Source organism: Diorhabda sublineata, chromosome 1 (genome assembly GCF_026230105.1).
Source record: "Diorhabda sublineata isolate icDioSubl1.1 chromosome 1, icDioSubl1.1, whole genome shotgun sequence".
Classification (NCBI taxonomy): Eukaryota; Metazoa; Arthropoda; class Insecta; order Coleoptera; family Chrysomelidae; genus Diorhabda; species Diorhabda sublineata.
The window spans coordinates 35,614,189-35,635,862 of record NC_079474.1 but is presented as its reverse complement, the minus strand read 5'-3'; the positions used below and the strand labels follow the sequence as shown (position 1 = coordinate 35,635,862).

Below are 21,674 nucleotides of genomic sequence, written 5' to 3'. Positions count from 1 at the left end.
TCCACAATTTATCAAAATATCGATCGTAAATATTACATTTGGACCTGAAAAGTGAATGTCGGAAAGTTTTGACTGAAACAGTTTTCAAAATGTCAAAAATATTCTTGACAATTTCATTAGTTCAAATTTTTTTCTATTTGAAAAAAAAAAGATATTGAAGCAGCTAAACACTAAAATTCAAACAACAAATTATTTCCTCTTGTCTATACCTACCCATTATCGAATACAATGAAAAAAAATATTTGAAACATTAACATAGAAAGTTTTGTATGAAAATGAAAATTCAATAATTAGTTTAGTAACAACCCTATACCTAATTATGTATTGAGTATCCGTCAATCAAAATTAATATGTGAAAAGCGATTCCAAACAATGACAGATAAACAAAGTCGCTGGATTAAGTTTGTTAGAAGGGGAGATATTTTTTCATTGAAAAGTCATTTTTCCGTCAAACAACCTTCGTGTATTTATCTTACAAAACGAAATGAGATTATTTCCATATTATTTTCTGCGAATTAGAAGTGTACACAAAGACCGCACTAATAGAAAATGATAGTCATTAAGAAAATGATCTCTATGTCCACTAAAACACCCCCACTTTGAGGCAAAGCTGCAATAATACAATCAACAATCTTCTCTTTCATGAACTTAAATGTAATTGAAATTGTTTCACGTATCATATTCTGTGATTTAGATAGTAATTTCCACTGACTTAATTATCATATTGTTTTTCAAAGATTCGTATAAACAAACTTTTTGTTTAACAAGAAAACAATTTTAAATTAGAAAAGAATTCAATTTTTAAGAGGTGTGGAGACTTATATTATTTTGGATAGACGGTGAAAATATCAGCATTTCCTCCGAAGATACCTAATAATTTCAATATCGATTCTTGGAAATACTTTTCAACACATTTTTGTGTGGATAAAGTTTGCAAATGCATCATTTTCACGAAAAATAATTAGATAAAATGATAATTTTTATATTATATTTTTTTTGTAAAGTTAGGTTAGGTTGTGTTAGAGACTAAAATAAAGGTAAACAAAAATAATTTTTCAAATCAAATATTTTATATGGACTTTCTATTAGTGAAATCTATTGGTCTATTTTTAGTTCAGATTTACATTACATTCTCGTTGCCATGTATATTCTATTATTCTGTCCTTCCAATCTTCTGAAGGTACATTCCTATCACAGAAGAATGCTCTCAGAGGTCTCCAGCTCCAGCTGGCCTCAATTATAAATATTTATTATCTAAATAAATATTTAGATATTATTACATTAAAAGGAGGAAAAATTGCAATAAGTAAATAATAAAATAATTGAGAATATAACACGTGTTTAATGGAGCACCCAAAATTTTTGTCTGAAAATATACTGGAAATACTTTTTTACTAAACAAAGGTTTTTGAAAAAAAAAACAATAAATGTTAGATAAATGTGTATACTTTAATCAAATAAAAAAAACATAGACTAATAACAATTATTTTAATCGGATTTTTTTATAAAATGAAAATCAACTTTTGACAATATTTCACAAAATGACTTTAACGACACATCACCTACATATTTCGGTTCGTTTCATCTATACCTATTATTATTATATAGTAGAAATAAAATGTTTTTCGATAGGAGGCACTTATTTTTAAAACAACACTAAAAATCATCAACAGTTTGCGCCTATTTCATTAATTAGATATAAAGCTTCGTTCTGTTTAAAATCCGGAGGCATATTCAAACATTCGATAAATTCCAAATAAGAATTTTTATAAAAAGTAGAATGAGTTTTTTTACAAAAGGCTTTATAAACAGAAGCGCAACGTTTCGACATTTCAGCTACGCATAATTTCTGTAAATTATTTTTAGGAATAAAAGCCGCTATTCGATTACCAATAGTTTGCAAACTCATTTGTATCTTTAAATTGTCGTCGAAGGTAACATATCGTTCTTGTAAATCGATGAAATCTTTAAATAGTCCCGCTTCTATCGACCAATTTTCTATATATTCGGCTCCCTCTTCGATTTCACCAATTAGAGATTTAATGATATCGTATTGTTCGTTAATGAAAAGAGAAGGTAATAGATGTTCGACAAGAATATTGTTGGCTTTGCAAACATCTTTAGCATAAGCAAAATGATTGAATGCTTCTAAATATCTTTTAGAGGATAACGTTTTTTCACCTTTTACTGAATGTATCCATTCAGCGGGTATATGCATATTATTCACTAAATTATGTTCGGATTTTATTATTTTTTTATCAATGTCGGGAGAAAGATTACGGTCCAATATATTCCTAACAAGATATTCTTTCAAAGTATTATCTTCCAAATAAAGTAGAACAAATATCGCCCATTCCCATTTATCCAAAGATTCTAATTGATTCGAAAAACTTGTACAAAGTTTAGTTTTTTCGGCATCGTCCATTATACCAATGTCCAAAGATAGAAACAGTTGCAACAATAACCAGCTAAAAAATAATTTTGGAATTATTATTTAAAATAAACTAACGATATTTTCATTCATTACCTTAACCAATAATCGAGATAATCATCAGTATGCGTTGCAGAATTAAGTACAGTACTTAAACGATGCACTCTTGACTGGTAAAGTACTAAAATGTGATACAGCAAATCAAATGTACCGTTCTCCTCATAATCAGTTCTGTAAGGTGGATCTGGTCTCTCCGCATAACCATATTCTTCAAAAGCTTGTTTATACAATTCTATTACCATTTCAACAGGAGCTCCTAATGGTGAAACATACCTACAATTGTTGTGAATTTTGATATGCTCAAAAATATCTCATACCTTCAATGGGTACGGAGCATCTATTAATTTCCCATTATTATATATGGGGCGAGAACCTTATTAATTTATTATCAATAACTAACTAATATTAACTAATCAAACTTATTCACTATATCGAAGAATATTTACCAACTATTTTTAGCAAAACTTAATACGGATGTACAACAGTTCGATTGTATCATTCACAATAATTTATCGAAAAATCTTACCACATGTGCATAGCAAAAGCTCTCTTCCAATCAATATTCTCAAAAATGTTTATGTCATCTTTTACAGGCGTACCAGAAAGAAGTAGATAAATATTTTTCATAGTGTTACTGATATGATCCGAACTCATGGATTTATACCAACTTTCAATTTGTTCTTGTAAAAACGTTTTTGTTCTATTTGTAAGACTCAATTGCGATATTATTAATGATAAATTGGGGAATCTTTTTTCCAATGCTACATTTGCTGCTTCGTTGATTTTAAAAATTGTAAGATTATCAAAAATGTCCTTGGCAGAATCGTTTGTTTGAATTTTGCAATAATCTGTATTTACTTTTAACCTAAAATAATAAAATTTTTCTATGCCTTTCAAAAAAAATTGACAAATAGATTTACCATTCACTCAAAAGGTGTCTTCTGTTAGATACTGTATTTTCGGTGGGTCCCCAAAGGGCTTCCGCCAAAGTCCAACAACTATGTAAATATTTCATTTCTTTATTACTACTACATTTATCGAGTAAGTTTGAAAATAATTTAGATTGTTTCTTTAAATAAGAATGATTTTTTGCAATTTTATATGTTGGTATTTTATTATTGTCTCTAGTGTAATTACTTTCTTCTAAGACAATCTGCAAAGATTCATTCAAAATTTCCTAAAAATAAAAATAAGTAAAATATAATTTTTTCAAAAAAATAGTTTATAATATTTAAAATTAAATATATTACGCTTTACCACCTACTTAAGATGAAATTCAAATAAGAAAAGAAAACAAAAACTCACATTAATTGCGACAAACTTTTGATTTGTTCCACATTTAACATCGCTAAGAACTAATTGCGTTCCCCCTTCGGATTTTGGGACTAAATTATAAAATTTGCAACCTTTAGACCATCCCACTTTAAAGGATTTTCCTTTAAAAACACCCAATTCTTGATACGTTCTCATTTGATGCAAATCCAAGTCCACATATTTTTCTAAAAAATATTTTGCTCTAACTACAAATAAAATTATAAAAAGCAAAATGGCGTGCATAAAAAAATTATCAAAAGGAAAATATAATCATCGTAAAATTCAACTTTGTTTTGTTTTCATTCAAAATTAGTGAGTCTGAAGTCAACAAGAACTTTTTATATATACTTACCTTTGAAATTATAAACTTTATCTATTTTAGGTCTCGGTATGATCCTCTTCTTCCGAGGCATAACTTCTTCTTCTCGGACCACAGGTAATCTTCTGATTTCATCAGGAATATCTAAATATTGTCTAACTATAGAGACGTGGCTACCGCTACCATCCGACGATCTATCATCATCAGCAAATAAAGTCGATTTCATAACTTGTATACTTTTGCTGGATGTAAAAGGATCATGTGGAATATGTAAAGGTATCATGTGATAATCGTCTTCAGAAATATTGTCAACATACATGGAAGTCTCTATAAGATCTTCTTCGTCATCTTCATTCAATCCAAATTTTGATAACTAATTCAAAGTAATAAAAATATAATTTTTATTGATCAATATTTTATGCATATGAATATTTAATCACGAAATTACTTACCTTTTTTTCTTCTTCTTTTTGTGTTGATTTCTTTGTTATTTCATTTTCTATTGGTTTCTTGGCAATAACGGCAGAATTAGGTTTTAATGCGGTCTCCGGTATTTTCTTTTCGTCGTCTTTATGATTGATTTGTGCAGTTTCTTCATCACTTTCATCAAAACCATATCTAGAGAAATGGTCTATTTTAAATACCCACGAACCTGTCTCTGGTCGATAATCCACAAATTTAGCGTCTTTATTTACGGTTATTTTACGCAATTTCTCGGCGAAATTCATCTGCTGTAATTCTTGAACATCTTTTATTAGAATATTAGTTCCTGGCTTTCTTGGATAGACATTGTCCAATGTTACTTGCGCTTTGCGATTTAGACCCTATAATATGATAATTATTATCAATAAATTTGATAAGAAAAACTAGATTCAATTTATTAGTAAATCAATTCAAGGAAGATAAAGGTGAGGTTCTAATTACAGACTTTTTTCGCCATTAATCGATAGTATATTTACCTGTCCTATTGGTGGTTTCTTATCATCATCAGGATAAACATTAATTTCTCTGTATCTAAAATGCACCAACTCATCAATGTTTAAACCTGTCACATCCATTTCATCAGGATAGTAAACATTTCCATAACCTTTTCGGCCTATCGTGAATCCTTTTACTATACATTTACCATTCTCGTCGACATATTTAGACAGTTCTTCAGGAGGAGGTAGAGTGTAATATTCCGGACGTGTACAAATTATATTACAAGGATAACATGTCTTGGGACCGTCCCCAGAGCCTTGAGGGTCTATTAGCTCAGAGTCCACTTCAATGTCCACCATAACCTTGTTAGTCTTTGTATCATTTTCTAAAACAGAAATAATATCTCTTGCACCTCAACTCATCCCCCATCACAAACAGAAAGCAGAAAAAAAAACACTTATGACTTACCTTGTGAATTATTTTTGATCGAACTATCCAATAAGAAACTTTGTGAGGCGAGACTAGAATCGCTATTGACAGTGTGACTGAAATTCAATCTAAGTGGAGATTTCGTTATTTCGGACTGGACATTCTCATTTCTATTTGCTTGAGGATTGAAGTTTTCATCATTACAGGATGAATTAATATGTTTTAATATATCCATCCTCATTAAAACAGGGGAAGAATTACTTTCTGTGGAACTGGGACGAGATTTAAGTACCAAACGTCTGCAGTTAGTTTTTATATAATCTTTAGGACTGTCATTTAATGTAGGTGATACCCCTTCAAATAAACTATCCTGAAAAAGAAAAATTGAAAGTAATATTTATATTGTTCTGTATATTATATTCAAATTATTTTTACCTTTACACTTCTAATTGGTACCACTTTCAGTTTTGATGCACTGGAACTGTTAACTTTCTTAGAAGCATCAAGTAGAGATTTCAATTCTTTTGGATCAGTAGCCGATACTGAATGAGTACTTGTCTTAAGTTTGGGTTCTAGTCCGGCTAAATGAGGCGCATCTCCAAATGGATCTGCTGTTAACATTGCAAGATTTGTAGAAGGCTGTTGTTCTACAGAAGAAAACATCCTACAAAAAAATCAATATTTGCCATATTCATTAGACTAAAATAAATTTAAAATATTTACGTTGGTTGATTCTGTTGAGATTGTAAGTTGAATCCAGTGTTTGTTTGGAAAGTGTTGCCACCAAATGAATTCAATCCAGTAGAAGGAGTGCTGAAAAATCCTCCTGGTTTAACAGCATTATTTCCAAAAAGTGACGTTGACTGAGTTTGCAAACCTTAAAGGACAAATTCAATTTGTATTGAATGAGAACTTTATGAACATCACTTACTTGTGCCCAGAGTACTACCAAAAGCGGGAGTGGCATTAGTTCCAAAGGCAGGTGCTGCAGGTTTACCTAGTGTACTACCAAAAGTATTAGTTCCAAAGGTATTAGTCTGTCCAAAGCTTGGAGTTGCACTTGTTTGTCCAAATAAGGGTTTGTTAGGTTGAAATAAACTTGAAGCTTGCGTTGGGGTAGTTGTAGAAAACGAAAAATTTGGAGTTTGATTAGTACCAAAAGCACCAACAGTAGGTTGGGCTGGTTTACCAAAAATAGATCCACCTGTGTTCTAAACATGTATATATTTTTAATCAGAAATTGCCAACAAAAGTGTTTATATAATGATTATTAAAATATATTACTTTATAAACAAAGTAAACCTACTTGTGTGTTTGTCTGACCAAAAAGTCCACCTCCTGTTCCAAAAGCTGATTGTGTTGTAGCTGTATTTGTACCAAAAATAGATGGAGTTGCAGTTCCAAAAGTTTTAGGCTGCTGTGTAGCTCCAAAGGGATTATTTGTTTGTGTATTATTGGCAAATCCAAAATTAAGAGAAGGAGTACTTGTGGTTGCGGCGAACCCTTCGAATAATAATTAAAAATATTACATGTGTAACTTTACTAGAAATGTTTATAAAAACAACACATATACGTAACAAAGAAATGTTTGTATTCTTTAATAATCTTTTTGTAATATTTACCTGTTGTTGGTTTTCCAAACAGACCTCCAGTTGGTTGTTGCTGATTTGCCATTCCAAAACCTGAACTCTGGCCAAATGCTGGCGCAGTTTGTCCAAAGCTGGTAAAAGCGGGTTTAGAAGCATCAGGTTGTCCAAACAGCGATGGAGCTGAGGATACTGTTCCACCAAATGGTGTTGTGCCAAATGCACCTTGTTGTTGTGGTCCTAGAAGTTAAAACAAAATGTTTTTCCACAAAAAGTAATAAGCAAACTTATACTTTATGCACACCTTTTCTGTTAGCTAAATAATCTTCATATCTCAATTCTTCAAAAGATTTGTTTTCATATTCCTTCATGCAGGTGATACTGTGATGTTTTGTGTTAATACTTGTTGCGACACTATTTTTCATCATAGTATCAGTTCCTGTAACTGGATTGAATTTGACACTGCCAGTCCCAGTTGCCTGTGCACCAAAAGCAGTTGAGGAACCAAATAAATTGGTCGTAGAAGGTTGAAATATATTTGTACTTTGTTGCTGTGCAGCTTGTTGACCAAATAAGCTAGGCTGTGCAGGTTGGGCACCAAATCCAAAACCTGCTGGTTTGTTTTGTTGACCAAATGTTGAAGATGTATTAAACAAGCCACTAGAAGCTGCCTGCTGCTGCTGTTGCTGTTGTCCAAACAGACCAGTTGATCCTAAAACAAACTCGGCAAATGTAGTTTTTCAATGACTGAAAAATCTGTATTTCATAAATGATCTATCAGTTTAAATGGAATTTAAACATTACATTCCAGCTTTATCAAATTGTTAATTTTTTTAACATTGTTATTACTTACCAAATGCTGAAGGTTGTGTAGAAACGGGAGTTCCAAATCCAGTGTTGGCATTTTGGAACAAATTTGTTGGTTGAGCTTGTGTCGAAGGAAACAGTGACGTTCCTGAAGGTTGTCCAAATGCTGAAGTTGAAGGACTACCAAAAGTGTTAGCTGGTTTTCCAAATAATTGATTTGTTCCAAACGGATTGGCTGTTGCTGCAGTAGATGCTCCAAATCCTTTTAAATTCAGTACAAAGTTTCGATAGCATAAAACATTAATAACTTTTCTAGCATAATACATTTATTCAGTACTCATTAAGAATTTTATGCAAATATTAAAAGTGTAGAGTCGGAATATTATAGACTTTCCCAACAATGTAATAATTCATGGTTAATCATAAGTTACTTCTAATTTTCAATAACGTAAGTAATTAATCATCCTTAATATTAAAAAAACTTACCGAACGATGTATTAGGAGCAGCGGCCCCAAAGTTAGGTTTATTTAAATTTCCAAACATCGCAATTTCTTACTTTGGGTTACAAATCAAATCGAAAAATTCTTCTATATGTTGATATATTTCATGTAAAACCACAATGTAAATGAATGAAATCTTTTTTTAATTTGTTTTTATTATACTTTACAATCTATACCCATCAAATACTTAATAAATTGGATTACAAAGATCAATGAGTATGCGCCAATACACATATTTTTCTCTTAGCGTTGCCACATCGAAAGGACGATATGTAACAAAATATTTTTGAATCATTTCGAGAAAAATATAAAGTTTTTCATGTAACTATAATATGTAGAAATAATTCCAAGATTTATAAGCACGAAAAAGTATTGACAATCCTCTATTCAATACGTTAGTAAACTTAATCAATAGAATTTTGAGGGCATTGATGGGGAAATATTTCTGTGTCTAGAATAAATAAATTTCAGATAAACATCTCTACATGGGTAAATATAGACGATGTAAACAAATAGAAAAAATACGTATTCTATTATTTCAAAGAGTTTTCCTGAGAACAAAGTGAAATTGGTAGATCTGGCATCTCTGTTTTCTCTATATATGTCAAGTAAAGGCGTGTTTTCGTGCAGCGTATAAATCGATTTAAAATTTAAAAAATCGACCGACAAAAGCCGATATTTACAATAATGAGAATTGATAATCAGCTAGTAATTTTTATATCATTATATTCCATACTGATAGGGGCTAGAATAGTATAATACACAGAACTAAATAGACACATAGAAATCTTAGTCGCTGGCGACTAGCGAATAACTCTTCAATCTCTCGATAGGAGTTGATTTTGTGTAGTTTTGATTAGTAATGTAAAAAGCAATGGAGAATCGACAAATATTTTATAACCATTTATGAGTTAAAAAATCAATTCGCAACTATTATGTTCAGAAAAAAAATTCGCAACATTAACAATATTTGCACATTCACATATTAAAAAAAGAAGAAGAAACTCTCAAAAAGATTCTTTCGCTCCATTTTTTCAATAAAGAAAAACCGCCGAATTTGTTGCTGCAGTCGATTCGAACTTATATAAAAGAGCTAAATTAGGTTCCTGACTATGTTAGTCTAATTAGGATAAGAAATATGTTCCGTCTTGTAAGAAAAAAGTAATGTTTTGTGTAGCTCAACATCGTAATCGAATGCGAAATTATTTATTTTTTCTTAACGGTTTATTGAAATAATGCATTGCTTTCAAATATTACCTGCTTAAATATTGGTACAACATTTGTAGTCTCATCCTCAAGTTTTTTCACCAGTTTTGGTATTTCCAAAAAATAATAAAATAAAATGGAATATTATAAAAATGTCGGATTTTTTTAAAAACTACCATTATTTATTGCTTCCGTAGATTATAACCATTCTATGTCCTATTGGTGTGCCTATTGAATAAAATATAATATCGGAAGCTTTTAAAGCTAAATTATTAAAAAATTCATAAATTTTGTTGAATATTGTTAACTGAAAAAAAAACATTTGTTGTGCACATGTTTGAATTCTAATACCAGTCTTAAAGATAGTCATAAACCGATATCTAATTTTTATTACTGTAGCATATTATTTTTAATCCTATCGTAAATAGATGAAATGGTCTTAGCCGCCTTTCTCATAAATATTATACTTGTATTTTATTACTTTTTGGGAATTCCAAAACTGGGAAAAAATACCTGAGCGCGAGACAATAAATTTTTTATCAAAATTATGTTTTTACAAATACATATTAGATAGGCCATGGTCAGCATTAATAATTTTTCACAATATAAAAGAAGTAACTAAAACTGTTTTTAGAGTAGTTTGTTCATTTATAATAAAATATTGCCAATGTTTTTTCTACACATTTCATAATAATATAATTATTGTAGATTATAGAATTGAAGAAAGGATTTTAATTTTCGGTTAACAATGTTTTTTCATATTCCTTTTGAAACTGGGAGGCTGAATTTGGGTTGTGGACGCCATTCGATAGAGACCTTTTTATACAGATAAATAAGATTTGTTTTAGTTTATGTATGCGTGTTTTAAATATGAGTAATAAATTAGGTTAGACTAAATGGATTATAGTTTATTACGGTATTTGCGTAAAAATTATAAATGGCATTACATAAACCATCAGAGATTGAATTGCGTAAAGTTCTTAAAGATATTCAAAATGGAAATCACACTATTTTAAAAGATTTCTTAAAGAGTTCACCCAATGTCCATTGGAGTTCAATACATATCGATAAACAAGGGAATACAATTCTTCATTTGGCTGCTAGATTAGGAAATACTAATGTTATCACGTATCTTATGGAAAATTTTCACCCGAAAGCAGTAAATTGCAAGAATAAAGATGATAAAACTGCTCTACATGAAGCTGCCCAATTTGGACAATTTGAGAGTTCTAAAATACTTTTGAAATATGGTGCAGATGTTAACGCTCTAAAAAGAGCTGACTGGACTCCACTAATGTTAGTTTGTACGAAAATAAATAGCAACGAAAATTACAAAATTTTAGATCTCTTTTTGAAAGGAGGTGCTTTAGTTAACTGTAGGAATAAAGATGGATGGACGTGTTTACATTTGATTTGTAGAGAAGGTAACGTAGAAATGTTGGAGCTTCTCGTCAAGTCGGGATTAAATTTAACAGTGAAATCAAAAAATGGACGAACTGGTTTGCATGTGGCAGCTTTACATGGACATTCAAAAATTATAAATAAATTATTAGACTTGAATAGTAATGTTAACGAAATTGATTCTATCGGCAATACACCATTGCATGAAGCAGTTTTAGGAGGACAACTAGACATTTGTAGAATTCTTATCAAAAGAGGAGCTGATATATCTTGTAAAAATAATCTTAATCTTACTTTATTACATTTAGCATCCTCGCAAGGAAATATAGAAATGATTAGTTTTATTTTGAAAGATTTAATGATAAATATAAACGAAACATGCAAAACTGGTTTAACGCCTCTACATTGTGCAGCCAAAAATAATCATAAAGAAGCATATGAATTTTTAATAAAGCAAGGTGCCGATACAAATATACTAGATAAATTTCATAGGAAAGCATCAGAATATTTTTCTTGATGAGTTAAATTTAATTATTTAATATATATCTTAAATTTTATTAGTTTTTTTTATATATGAGGAAATAGATCATAGCTAATTGGGATTATGTAAAAAATGAAAAACCAATTAATTTATTATTATTAAGACAAATAATTCTCCTGTATTATGCAACAATGTTCTTATTTGTTTTTGTTATATAATTTGGCTTACATACAGTGTGTCCTATTTATTTATATATGCGTGTATACATATTTATATTGTTACATTATCTGATTATTGTTTCACTTTTTATTTCATAATTTTCATTACTTGTCTACCTTCATCAACGTTTGAGTTAGAGTGTACCATATATTTTTACTTTGATAAAGATCAAATAAAAGATCGAAACGTTAACATTTTAAAAGAACTCTTTTTTGAGTCCTCAACCCACAACACCATTCGAAATTAAATGCATTAAAATAAACATAATTAGTTCAAATTTTAATGAATATAATATGTATCCACATGGTAATTAATGAGTTTTTTACTGGTTGGATTTGGTGTCATATTTGAATAAGATAAGAGTTTAATCAAGAAATTGCAAATATTAAATCGAAACTTTTAATGAATTAAAAAGGTTAGAATACATCATTAGAGTTGTCATATAACTACCATGCACAGCAACAAATTAGTGCCTGATAGTAAATAATAAGTTCCTATTTCCATTGTAGATGACATATCAAACTATTATAATTATTAAGTCGATAAGTTTCTCACTTCATTAATACGAAGTGTGGTTACTTGTCATAGAGGCGTCAAATATTTCTCACGCCAATAAGAATTAGGTTACATCAATGAATTCATTACATTATGTTCTGCAGTTCCAGAAAATATGATCTTATATTTATTTTCATCCAAATGATTCGATTTATTAGTTTTTTTTTATTAAAAAAATATCACTTAGCCTGACTGCGAAATTCGTGCCACAGATCAAATGCGTTTGTAACTTCCGCACGCTGTTAGATTTAATTTGGTTCCTAACTTTAATAAGTAATTTCTAAATTCTAGTCATATTATAGGACGAAGAGTTTGAATTAATTATTTTAAATTATACTTAAATAGCCTGATGCAACTAACTTATAGCTGAACATAACAGCGGAAGGAGACCATTCTCATAAGAAATTATGTAGCATGGTATCATAGATTTTACATATACATTGAGGTTAAGTTTATTGGAGAGGTTAAAAGTTTAATTATAAAAAAATGGTTTTTTCAGAAGATTCCAAGCAAAGACTATCAACTGTTATTGATTTAGCGAAAACAGTTTTTCATTACGGATTTATTCCTACCGTTTTATATCTAGGTATATTTAAATATTGCTTTGTTGATTTAGTCGGAGCATAAGGTGCTTCAAGAATCTTATTGTTATTATGTTTTTTAAGAGATATATACTTATTAGTAATGTAGATGTTATATTTGTTTATTGACATATCATTTTCTCATAGGTTTCAAAAAAGGAGCCGATCCGGGTATGCCTGAAATTTCCGTAACAAAGTAAGTAATTCAAAATTATGTACTTATAGTAGTAAGACCGCGAAACATAAAATAAATAAATTGTTTATTTATAGCATATTTTGGTAGGAAAACAGAAGAATTCCATAGGTAGTGGATTAGAAATAAGAAATATAATATGATGTGTACATACTGTTTCAAATAAAAGATGAAATAAATATTTTCTTTCATTCAACTTTCTGCTATGGCACCTGTTATGACAGTTTTTCAAAAACAAAATTCATTTAGACACTGTATAGAATATGAGAAATATATAGGATGGGTCTATTCATGTAATTATAATTTTGTTGACAAAATATACCACGTAGAAAAAAAGGCACTTTATAGTAATTCATGTATTGTTTTGCATTGTTTAATATAAATATCAAATTAATAATATATCTATTTATATGAGTTTATATAATATCTAGATCAGTAATGAAGGCTAAAAGGATTATTTCTAATATTCAAATTAACCCATGTGCTTCAAGTTTTTCTTGATAATAACTTTTACTTTATTCATTTTTCCCAGTATTATTTTTATAATATGTCTACTATAATAATGTGATATGACTAATTTTTGTTGCAAAGTGTCACTCACTATTGGTTAAATGATATAAATTATACTTTTTAAAAATAAAATATATTTATTGTAAAATTATAATTAAAAAAAACATCAAGTGATTATGTTGGATGAATTAATATTTGTTAAATTCCCAATCACATCTTCAAACAATTTTCAATAATAAGACCTTCCTGCTGCTTCTGTAGATCTAGGATAACAGTGAATAAGGGCATCACCATTGTATCCCGTGGGACAGGTACAAACTGCAAGGTGACGTCGGGCATTACAGTTGGCGTTTATTCCACATTGGTTGATGCAAGGATTTTTACATCTGAAACAAATTGATAATTTCAAAAACTATTTTCTGTTAACTTTCAAATTCCAATTATTTGTTTGACTTGAAATCTGCACTACACTTGAGTGATATTCTCAAAAAAAAAACAATTTTAATAGTAATCAGATGATGTCTGAATTGACATTGACAATTTATATATATGCATTTTTTAATTGAAATCAATATTTTTTTGTGATACATTTTTAAATCTTTAAATTAAATGGACACAAAGTCCAGAACACTGAACCACTTCCAGAAGCATTACAAGAAAATTCTATTAGTATTATCTGGTGCTATAATTATTTATTTTGTAAACAAATATATATACAAAAAAATGTTCGGCAGTTCGAAGCCGAAAAAGCGCGAGCCTCTCAAGGACTTTCCGACGATAGAAGATATTCAAAAATTCATAGAAGAACTTCCATTTGATGCAATTAAAATGGACAAAACAATTACTTTAAAAGATCTATTAGGTGATTTATCAGATTTTAGCGAAGACGAAGAATGGAAAGAATTGATAGCCAGCGTACATGAGATGTATAATGATGGTCCAAAAAAGAATCAATTAATTGGTGACGGTGATAAAACTCAAGATTTAATATCGCAGTGTAAAAAATCACAATTCAAATAATAAATCCGTTTACTTAAATATTTGTACAATGAGAAATTTCATTCAGAGAACAATTATTATAATGTTCAAATAAAAAGTGAAGGGATCCGTTAACACTACTTACTTATAATCTATACATGCTTGATTATCAGGGCATTGAATATCATCGGTACATTCTCCGGGGAAACAAGCTTTCAGCGGATCCCCAATGTATCCTCGAGGACATGTACACACAGGGCGTTCGTTATTAGCTCTATCAAAACCTGGTTCGCAATGCGCATTGGAGCCACATGGATTCGGTTCACACAAATCTCCTAAAAATATTTAATGAATATGTGGCTCGGCATTCTGTTTGCATCGATATTACTTACTCGGTTCAAAAGGTCTGCAACGGATGAAGGGATCGCCAGTCATATCTTTAGGACACGAACATACAGGAGTTAGACCTCTGAGTTCACAATTTGCGCCAACTCCGCAAGCCCCTTCGCAGGGACTTTTGCAAATTCCATAGAAACACGCAGGTTTCGAACTAGGACAATCTACGTCTCCATAGCATTCTGGTTGACAAGAAGAGTAAGGATTGCCAAAGTAATTCTAAGAAAGAAAATGAGTTTATTATAAAAAATATACGCTTAGATAAATATCATTTAAGGTAGAATTGTTAACCTTAGGACACTTGCAAACCGCTCTATGATTACTAATCGTTTCACATTCGGCGTTTTTGCCACATTGACTCAAACAAGGATTCTGACATTTGAATTCGATGCAAGCAAGTGTTGGACCGCATTCCGCATCACTTTCACATTCATGGCGACATCCTGCCAAAGGAGATCCGTGATAACCAGGTAAACACGAACAAGTTGGAACTTCATTTTTGACTTCACATTGGGTATTAGGACCGCACGGACTAGGATGACATAATTCCTCTAATAAGAAAAAACTCAGTTCAATATAACTTTGATCCGCGAAATCGATTTCGTTTTTTAATTACTAATAGACTCGTTAATACCATAATCTTACCCGGATCGAATCTTCGGCAATGAGAAATTGGATCTCCGGTATATCCAGGAGGACAAGTACAAATTGGTACTCCTCTTCTTGCCTCACAATTGGCATTGGTTCCACAAGTACCAACACAAATATCTATGCATTTGCCGCTTCGACAAGATAATTGTCCCCTGCATTCACTATCGTCCAAACATTCTTCTCTAAAATATATCATAAAATTTTATCTACTTAATGCATTTTAAATTAGTATCTGATAAATCGTAGCTTTGAAAATAAATTCCTGTACTTAATAGGCGATGAGTCATTCTCAACTGAAATTTGTTAAGCCGGTACTACAGTACTAAGTCAAGTACCTATCATCAATTTCGATTTTTTTTTACAGCTCGTTTTTAGTAGCTAACGAATTTATTTACTTGTCTATACGTCATAATTTCAAATTTCGATTAATTTCTTTCCTTTTATTGATAGTACTTTTACAAAATTTACCTTTTACAATATGAAAGAGGGTCCCCAGAATGTCCTCGTAAACACGAACATACAGGACGTCCTCCTACGACTTGGCATTGGGCATTTTGTCCACAGGTACTAGCAGTGCAGGTTGTCGAGGAATATGAACTGACTATAATAAAATACCACTTCAATTTTCGAAATAATTGCATTCGAAAAAAACGGAAATGAAAGATATAGAAAATAAATTTTAAATTGAAAATATAGATGAGCAAGCTAATTGCCCCAGTCCACCATTTTGTTCTGGAAGGCGAGAATAAATTACCCTGCTTAGGTTCAATCAAACTTTCTTTTTAACTAAACTTTTGGTAGATTTTATATTTTTAAAGAAATTTGTATTAAAAAGTAGAATTTAGTAGAAAAATTAATTTTTTGCGATATGAAACAGTTATAGATGTAATTAGACTTCGATGATTTCTAGTAGGGTATTCGTTTTGTTATAAAAAATATGTCAACATCCCTATTGATCCCTCCCATAATATAAGAGAATTTTTTTTGAGCAGCTCGGTTGTTATTCCATTTTAATATCACGCATGTAAATCTAAATAAATTCCAACATAACCTTAATTCTTCAGTTGGTGTATGAAGCATATATTTGAAAAACGGCAACTTGGAATGTGCGTTCGAAGTTTTACGCATCCATGTGCTCCATTTTGTGTTCAAATTATGCAATTGCAAAGCAACTAATATAGTTACTAAAAACGTGGAGGTGAAATTTTATAAATGTACAATATTTTACGTTGACGTATTTTTTTCAAAACAATTTCATTTGTTGATTTTGTTAGTAATGATTAAAAACCTCTATAACTGTCTCCAGATTGAAGATAAGTTCTTCCGTTTCGGTCGGTAATATAAACATTATTGTTGTTTGAATATCTATATCTGTAATCGGCGTAAGGATTTCCATAGTATGTTTGTTGTGGATAATCGGCGGTAAGTACTCTGTATTGTCTGTAATAAGTAGGCTCACCTAGAGCGATCGTAAAACAATTCAGAATCAGCACCACGGTAAACGGATACATCAAATTTCGCATCTGAAACAAATTTTTTTAGAAATGCAAATATAAACAATGAAATCTTTAAATAAAAATCGAGTCATACCATTCAAACTACATTTGCATAAAAAAAAACATTCTAATTTATGGACAGGTTTAACCATGACGTCCATCTAGTATTTTCTTTTATATTATTTATATTCATATAAGTAATAAATATTCTATAATCATGTTATCTTTTTATCACTATTTTCTGATCCAATGAAATGTCGCCCTTATTTTTCCTCACTCATCATTTGTTATTTACTTCGATGAAAAAATACATTTTAATTAATTTAATTACCTTGGTATTTAGGCAGTTGACCATATCACACAAAATATAAACCTAAACTAAAAATCCTGATCTGTGTTAGCAGATTATTACAAAGCTTGATCCCCACTATTTAATTATGTTGATTTTCTAGGATATCCATTCTTTTGCACAAACATGTGTGGGATTTGTTACGTAACAACAACCAATTGTTTATTAATAAATTATTCTTATTTGGTGACTTCTTGACATATAATATATTTTTCGTGTTTTTTGTGAATATATTAATGCTGGTACCAACCGATACCCGACCAATAATTGTCTAAGAGATTATCTATTATCACAAGCCCCAATGAACTCTTGACATTCTAATTTTTTAAGAGCTCTTTATAATATAAATATTTCACATAGTTCTATTTGAAATATTGAAAAATTCATACATGAAATACGAGATAAAAAATTACATATTTGATTTCTTTTTCTGTAAAAAGAATATTCAAATATTGTTATTTTACATTTTCATTGAATAACCCGTGATTGTTTTGTAATAAACACTTTTTAAAAGAAATTATATTAGTTTTTAAAATGCATTTGTTATTAATCTAAATAAATGTTTTGAGACGAATCATTTAGCTGTACAATAGTTATATTACGTATAAGTAGGGAGATTATATTAATCATACAACCTTATAGCTCTCCTTATTAGGTTCAAGGTTTTTCATTGAATATATTATTGATGTTTTTTTTTTCAAGTAACAGAACGCACCTCAAACAGGATTTTATTTAAAAAAAAAACAATACATATTTCATTTTTATTATCTTCAAAGTTTACCATCTGTTTATATAGTTTTCAAAAAACCGTAAAAAACGTTTTTTTCTAACAGAGTTATTGTTGCAAAGTGCAAGACTGTTGAGAAAGTTAGAGACGAGAAACGTTCAAGACAATTCAAAAATGTACAAAAATTGTTCGTTCAAACTCACGATCGGGATATTGGAACATTTGCGTTTAACTTTCTTCATTATAACAACTAGTCGTATCAAAGTTCAAATCCGCCATACTCAGCAGACTTAGCACCATGCAACTTTTGGTTATTTTTGTGTTACAAGGAAAACGTTCCTGACATTGAGAATTGCCCCACGACCAGGCATATAAAAAACTTCCAGAATGCTTCTGATCATGAATTCAACTTTGGGATTAAAACATTGCTGTGCCGATATAGATTGATTACAATTTTCTGTTGCTTTTTCACTTTCCTCTTAATACTAATAATTCACCGTATTTTTATTGTCACATCGTATATTAAAAATTGAAGATTAGGTGGACTCTGAGTTACGTAAATTTCATGTTTAAAATGTCAGATTCGCTGTTTTTTTTTGATGTTGAGAATAATTCAATTCTCGTAAGTATTCAGGATGGAATCTAGTAAATAAAACAAGTCTTGTCTTAATGGTACAATTGAGAGATTATTATATACAGTAGAACCTCTTTAAATCGAACTCCAGGGGAAAAGCAAAAAAAATCGAGTTAGAGAGTTTTCGAGTTATAGAGGATTTCGAGTTAGACGGCACTTGATTCGGAGTTAGGGAGGGGAAATGCAGAAAGGAAGAAGCCAAGTACGTTCATTTAAATTTAAGTTACATAAATAATAAACATATATATTTAATAAATATTTATACAAAAAAATCTGTAATTTTTTTTCTTCAAATAAGGTTGTTCCCTATCGATAGCATTGTCTAGGGTACAGAGGGCGGCAAATTCCTTTTCTTCCGAATGATTTGTCTGTTCTATAAAATTACGTAACGTATTTAATGCTGTGGTCGTTGATAGAAACCCATGGAGTGCTCGTTACATCCAACTCATCTGTGTCTTCTTCATTTTTTTATCAACGTCCATCAGCCAGTTTATAAAAATTTCAAACGTCATCCATGCTTTAGGATTTGCTTTATATTTTAGATGTACATTTTGAAAAACAGCGAGGTTTCTTCGATTTTCCGATAACTAATGGTGACAACTTTTCCGTACCGGTCATATTTGTAGCAAGTAAAATATTAAACTTTCCTTGCTGTGCTTCCCACCATGGCATTTCTCATTTTTAAACGTAAGAGTTTTGTCTGGAAGACATTTGAAAAATAATCCCGTCTCATCGGCATTAAAAATATTTTCAGACTCAACAAGCTTTTCAATCTTTCACTCACCCATTTGTAGAAAGTACCAATAATAACATTTGCACTTTTCCCACAAACTTTTTTGAGCACAAGGTCGTGCCTCTGTTTGAACTTCTCCAGCCATCCGTTACATGCTCTAAAATCATGAAATCCTAATGATTTTGAAAACATTTCAGCCTTTTCTTGTAACAAAGGTCCACTAATTCATATATTTACATGACGACACTGCTTAAACCGTTGTAATAAACACTCTTCCAAACCGGGAAACTCTGAAGTTCGTCGTCTTTTGCAAGAAAAACTTTGACCACTCTCTATTTTTTTTCTAATATCTTCTTCATTTTTTATAATTGTTGAAAGAGTACTTAACGGTATACCAAATTGCTCTGCAACGTCCTTTTTTCTTGACAAATCTTAACTGCTTCGAGCACTTGTAATTTTTCAGCAAGACTGAGCGTTCTCAATTTACGTTTTACACCCATTTTTTCTCAATTTTTATTTGTGAACAACCGTTGAAGTTGATGTTAGTCGTAGTAAATCCAAATCAAGTCTGATAGTTTTACAACGGCCCACAGAAAATCTGACGTCAACTGTAAATTCCATAACCATTTTATAGAATTGATAATCCTTATCAATATACTTAGGTACGGTAACAATTTTATATTCGAGATGCAGAGGTTTCACTTTATGTGTTCGAGTTATGGAGGTAAAATGTGTATAGAAATACCATGTAGGGGCTCTATAATTATTTCGACTTATAGAGGGTGAAAATTTCGAGCAATGGAGGTTTTAAGGCTTGAAGGGAAGGGAACGGAACTTTTCTTCGAGTTCAGGAGGTTTTCGACTTAGGGAGGTTCTGCTGTACTACTCATAGTACTGTTGTACTATGATTTAAATGTTTAATTCAAAACACTACTTCAGAAAAATCACTTTAAGTACTTGTAGATAAATATTATCACATTATAACTAATAATAACTAATTTTTTTTTGTTATATTAAGAAATATTCTTATCTACTATATAAAAATAAGTCGAGTTTTCCTTCCTTACGCTATAACTCTAGAACGCACGAATCGATTTCCACGGTTTTGCATTCGTTGGAAAGGTCTCGGGCCCCGTGAGGTTTATAGCAAAGAAAATTCAGGAAAAAGTCGGGTTTTCCTTCCTTACGCTATAACTTCAGAACGCACGAACCGATTTCCACGGTTTTGCATTCGTTGGAAAGGACTCGGGCTCCGTGAGGTTTATAGCAAAGAAAATTCAGGAAAAAGTCGGGTTTTCCTTCCTTACGCTATAACTCCAGAACGCACGAACCGATTTCCACGGTTTTGCATTCGTTGGAAAGGTCTCGGGCGCCGTGAGGTTTATAGCAAAGAAAATTCAGGAAAAAGTCGGGTTTTCCTTCCTTACGCTATAACTCCAGAACGCACGAACCGATTTCCACGGTTTTGCATTCGTTGGAAAGGTCTCGGGCGCCGTGAGGTTTATAGCAAAGAAAATTCAGGAAAAAGTCGGGTTTTCCTTCCTTACGCTATAACTCTAGAACGCACGAATCGATTTCCACGGTTTTGCATTCGTTGGAAAGGTCTCGGGCTCCGTGAGGTTTATAGCAAAGAAAATTCAGGAAAAAGTCGGGTTTTCCTTCCTGACGCTATAACTTCAGAACGCACGAACCGATTTCCACGGTTTTGCATTCGTTGGAAAGGTCTCGGGCCCCGTGAGGTTTATAGCTAAGAAAATTCAGGAAAAAGTCGGGTTTTCCTTCCTGACGCTATAACTCCAGAACGCACGAACCGATTTCCACGGTTTTGCATTCGTTGGAAAGGACTCGGGCTCCGTGAGGTTTATAGCAAAGAAAATTCAGGAAAAATTTCAACAGAAAAGCGGGAAAATATTTTTTCACATACAGCGCCATCTCTGATACATAGCATATACTACAAACCAATATTTTAAGTCGATCAAGATGTGACATAGTTTTGGCGTTAGCATCATCTGGAATGCGGCGACTCTTCTAGATGGCGGTCGTACTGCACATTCTGTGCTTAAGTCACCACTCAATTTAAACACAATTGATACTCCAACATGCAATATTTCCCGATCCAGTGCAATGGGAAAAATGTTGATGCAATGCAAGCTCATTGTTTGGGATGAGTGCACAATGGCATATAAGAAATCACTT

General features: G+C 31.1%; 4 protein-coding genes across 5 annotated transcripts; 2 read left to right on the top strand and 2 right to left on the bottom strand.

Moving 5' to 3' along the window:
• Positions 1 to 1,428: 1,428 nt before the first annotated feature.
• Positions 1,429 to 8,776, bottom strand: LOC130440845 (nuclear pore complex protein Nup98-Nup96). Its single transcript, XM_056774215.1, has 17 exons — positions 8,354 to 8,776; positions 7,914 to 8,129; positions 7,365 to 7,772; positions 7,097 to 7,300; positions 6,781 to 6,977; positions 6,406 to 6,685; positions 6,198 to 6,351; positions 5,910 to 6,138; positions 5,514 to 5,844; positions 5,084 to 5,430; positions 4,577 to 4,948; positions 4,158 to 4,497; positions 3,797 to 3,990; positions 3,412 to 3,668; positions 3,018 to 3,356; positions 2,528 to 2,764; positions 1,429 to 2,468 (listed from the first exon to the last, which is right to left on the bottom strand). Exons 1-17 carry the CDS (start codon positions 8,409 to 8,411, stop codon positions 1,667 to 1,669), a joined length of 4,965 nt encoding a protein of 1,654 aa, XP_056630193.1. The 5' UTR covers positions 8,412 to 8,776; the 3' UTR covers positions 1,429 to 1,666.
• A 1,650-nt stretch (positions 8,777 to 10,426) lies between these two features.
• On the top strand, positions 10,427 to 11,874 carry LOC130441714 (ankyrin repeat domain-containing protein 16-like). The gene has a single exon (XM_056775500.1). It carries the CDS (start codon positions 10,512 to 10,514, stop codon positions 11,490 to 11,492), a length of 981 nt encoding a protein of 326 aa, XP_056631478.1. The 5' UTR covers positions 10,427 to 10,511; the 3' UTR covers positions 11,493 to 11,874.
• A 786-nt stretch (positions 11,875 to 12,660) lies between these two features.
• On the top strand, positions 12,661 to 13,185 carry LOC130450635 (mitochondrial import receptor subunit TOM7 homolog). Its single transcript, XM_056789143.1, has 3 exons — positions 12,661 to 12,816; positions 12,959 to 13,007; positions 13,082 to 13,185. The coding sequence occupies exons 1-3, from the start codon at positions 12,717 to 12,719 to the stop codon at positions 13,092 to 13,094; spliced, it is 162 nt and encodes a 53-aa protein (XP_056645121.1). The 5' UTR covers positions 12,661 to 12,716; the 3' UTR covers positions 13,095 to 13,185.
• Positions 13,186 to 13,628: 443 nt separating this feature from the next.
• On the bottom strand, positions 13,629 to 17,657 carry LOC130450625 (adhesive plaque matrix protein 2). Of its 2 annotated transcripts, none has more exons than XM_056789120.1 (8): positions 17,367 to 17,657; positions 16,828 to 17,062; positions 16,008 to 16,140; positions 15,534 to 15,721; positions 15,180 to 15,439; positions 14,885 to 15,107; positions 14,638 to 14,827; positions 13,629 to 13,900 (listed from the first exon to the last, which is right to left on the bottom strand). In XM_056789120.1, the coding sequence occupies exons 1-8, from the start codon at positions 17,388 to 17,390 to the stop codon at positions 13,744 to 13,746; spliced, it is 1,410 nt and encodes a 469-aa protein (XP_056645098.1). In that variant the 5' UTR covers positions 17,391 to 17,657; the 3' UTR covers positions 13,629 to 13,743. The 2 variants fall into 2 exon arrangements, with proteins under 2 accessions (XP_056645098.1, XP_056645108.1); XM_056789130.1 differs by having other exon boundaries at positions 16,999 to 17,062.
• Positions 17,658 to 21,674: the final 4,017 nt, after the last annotated feature.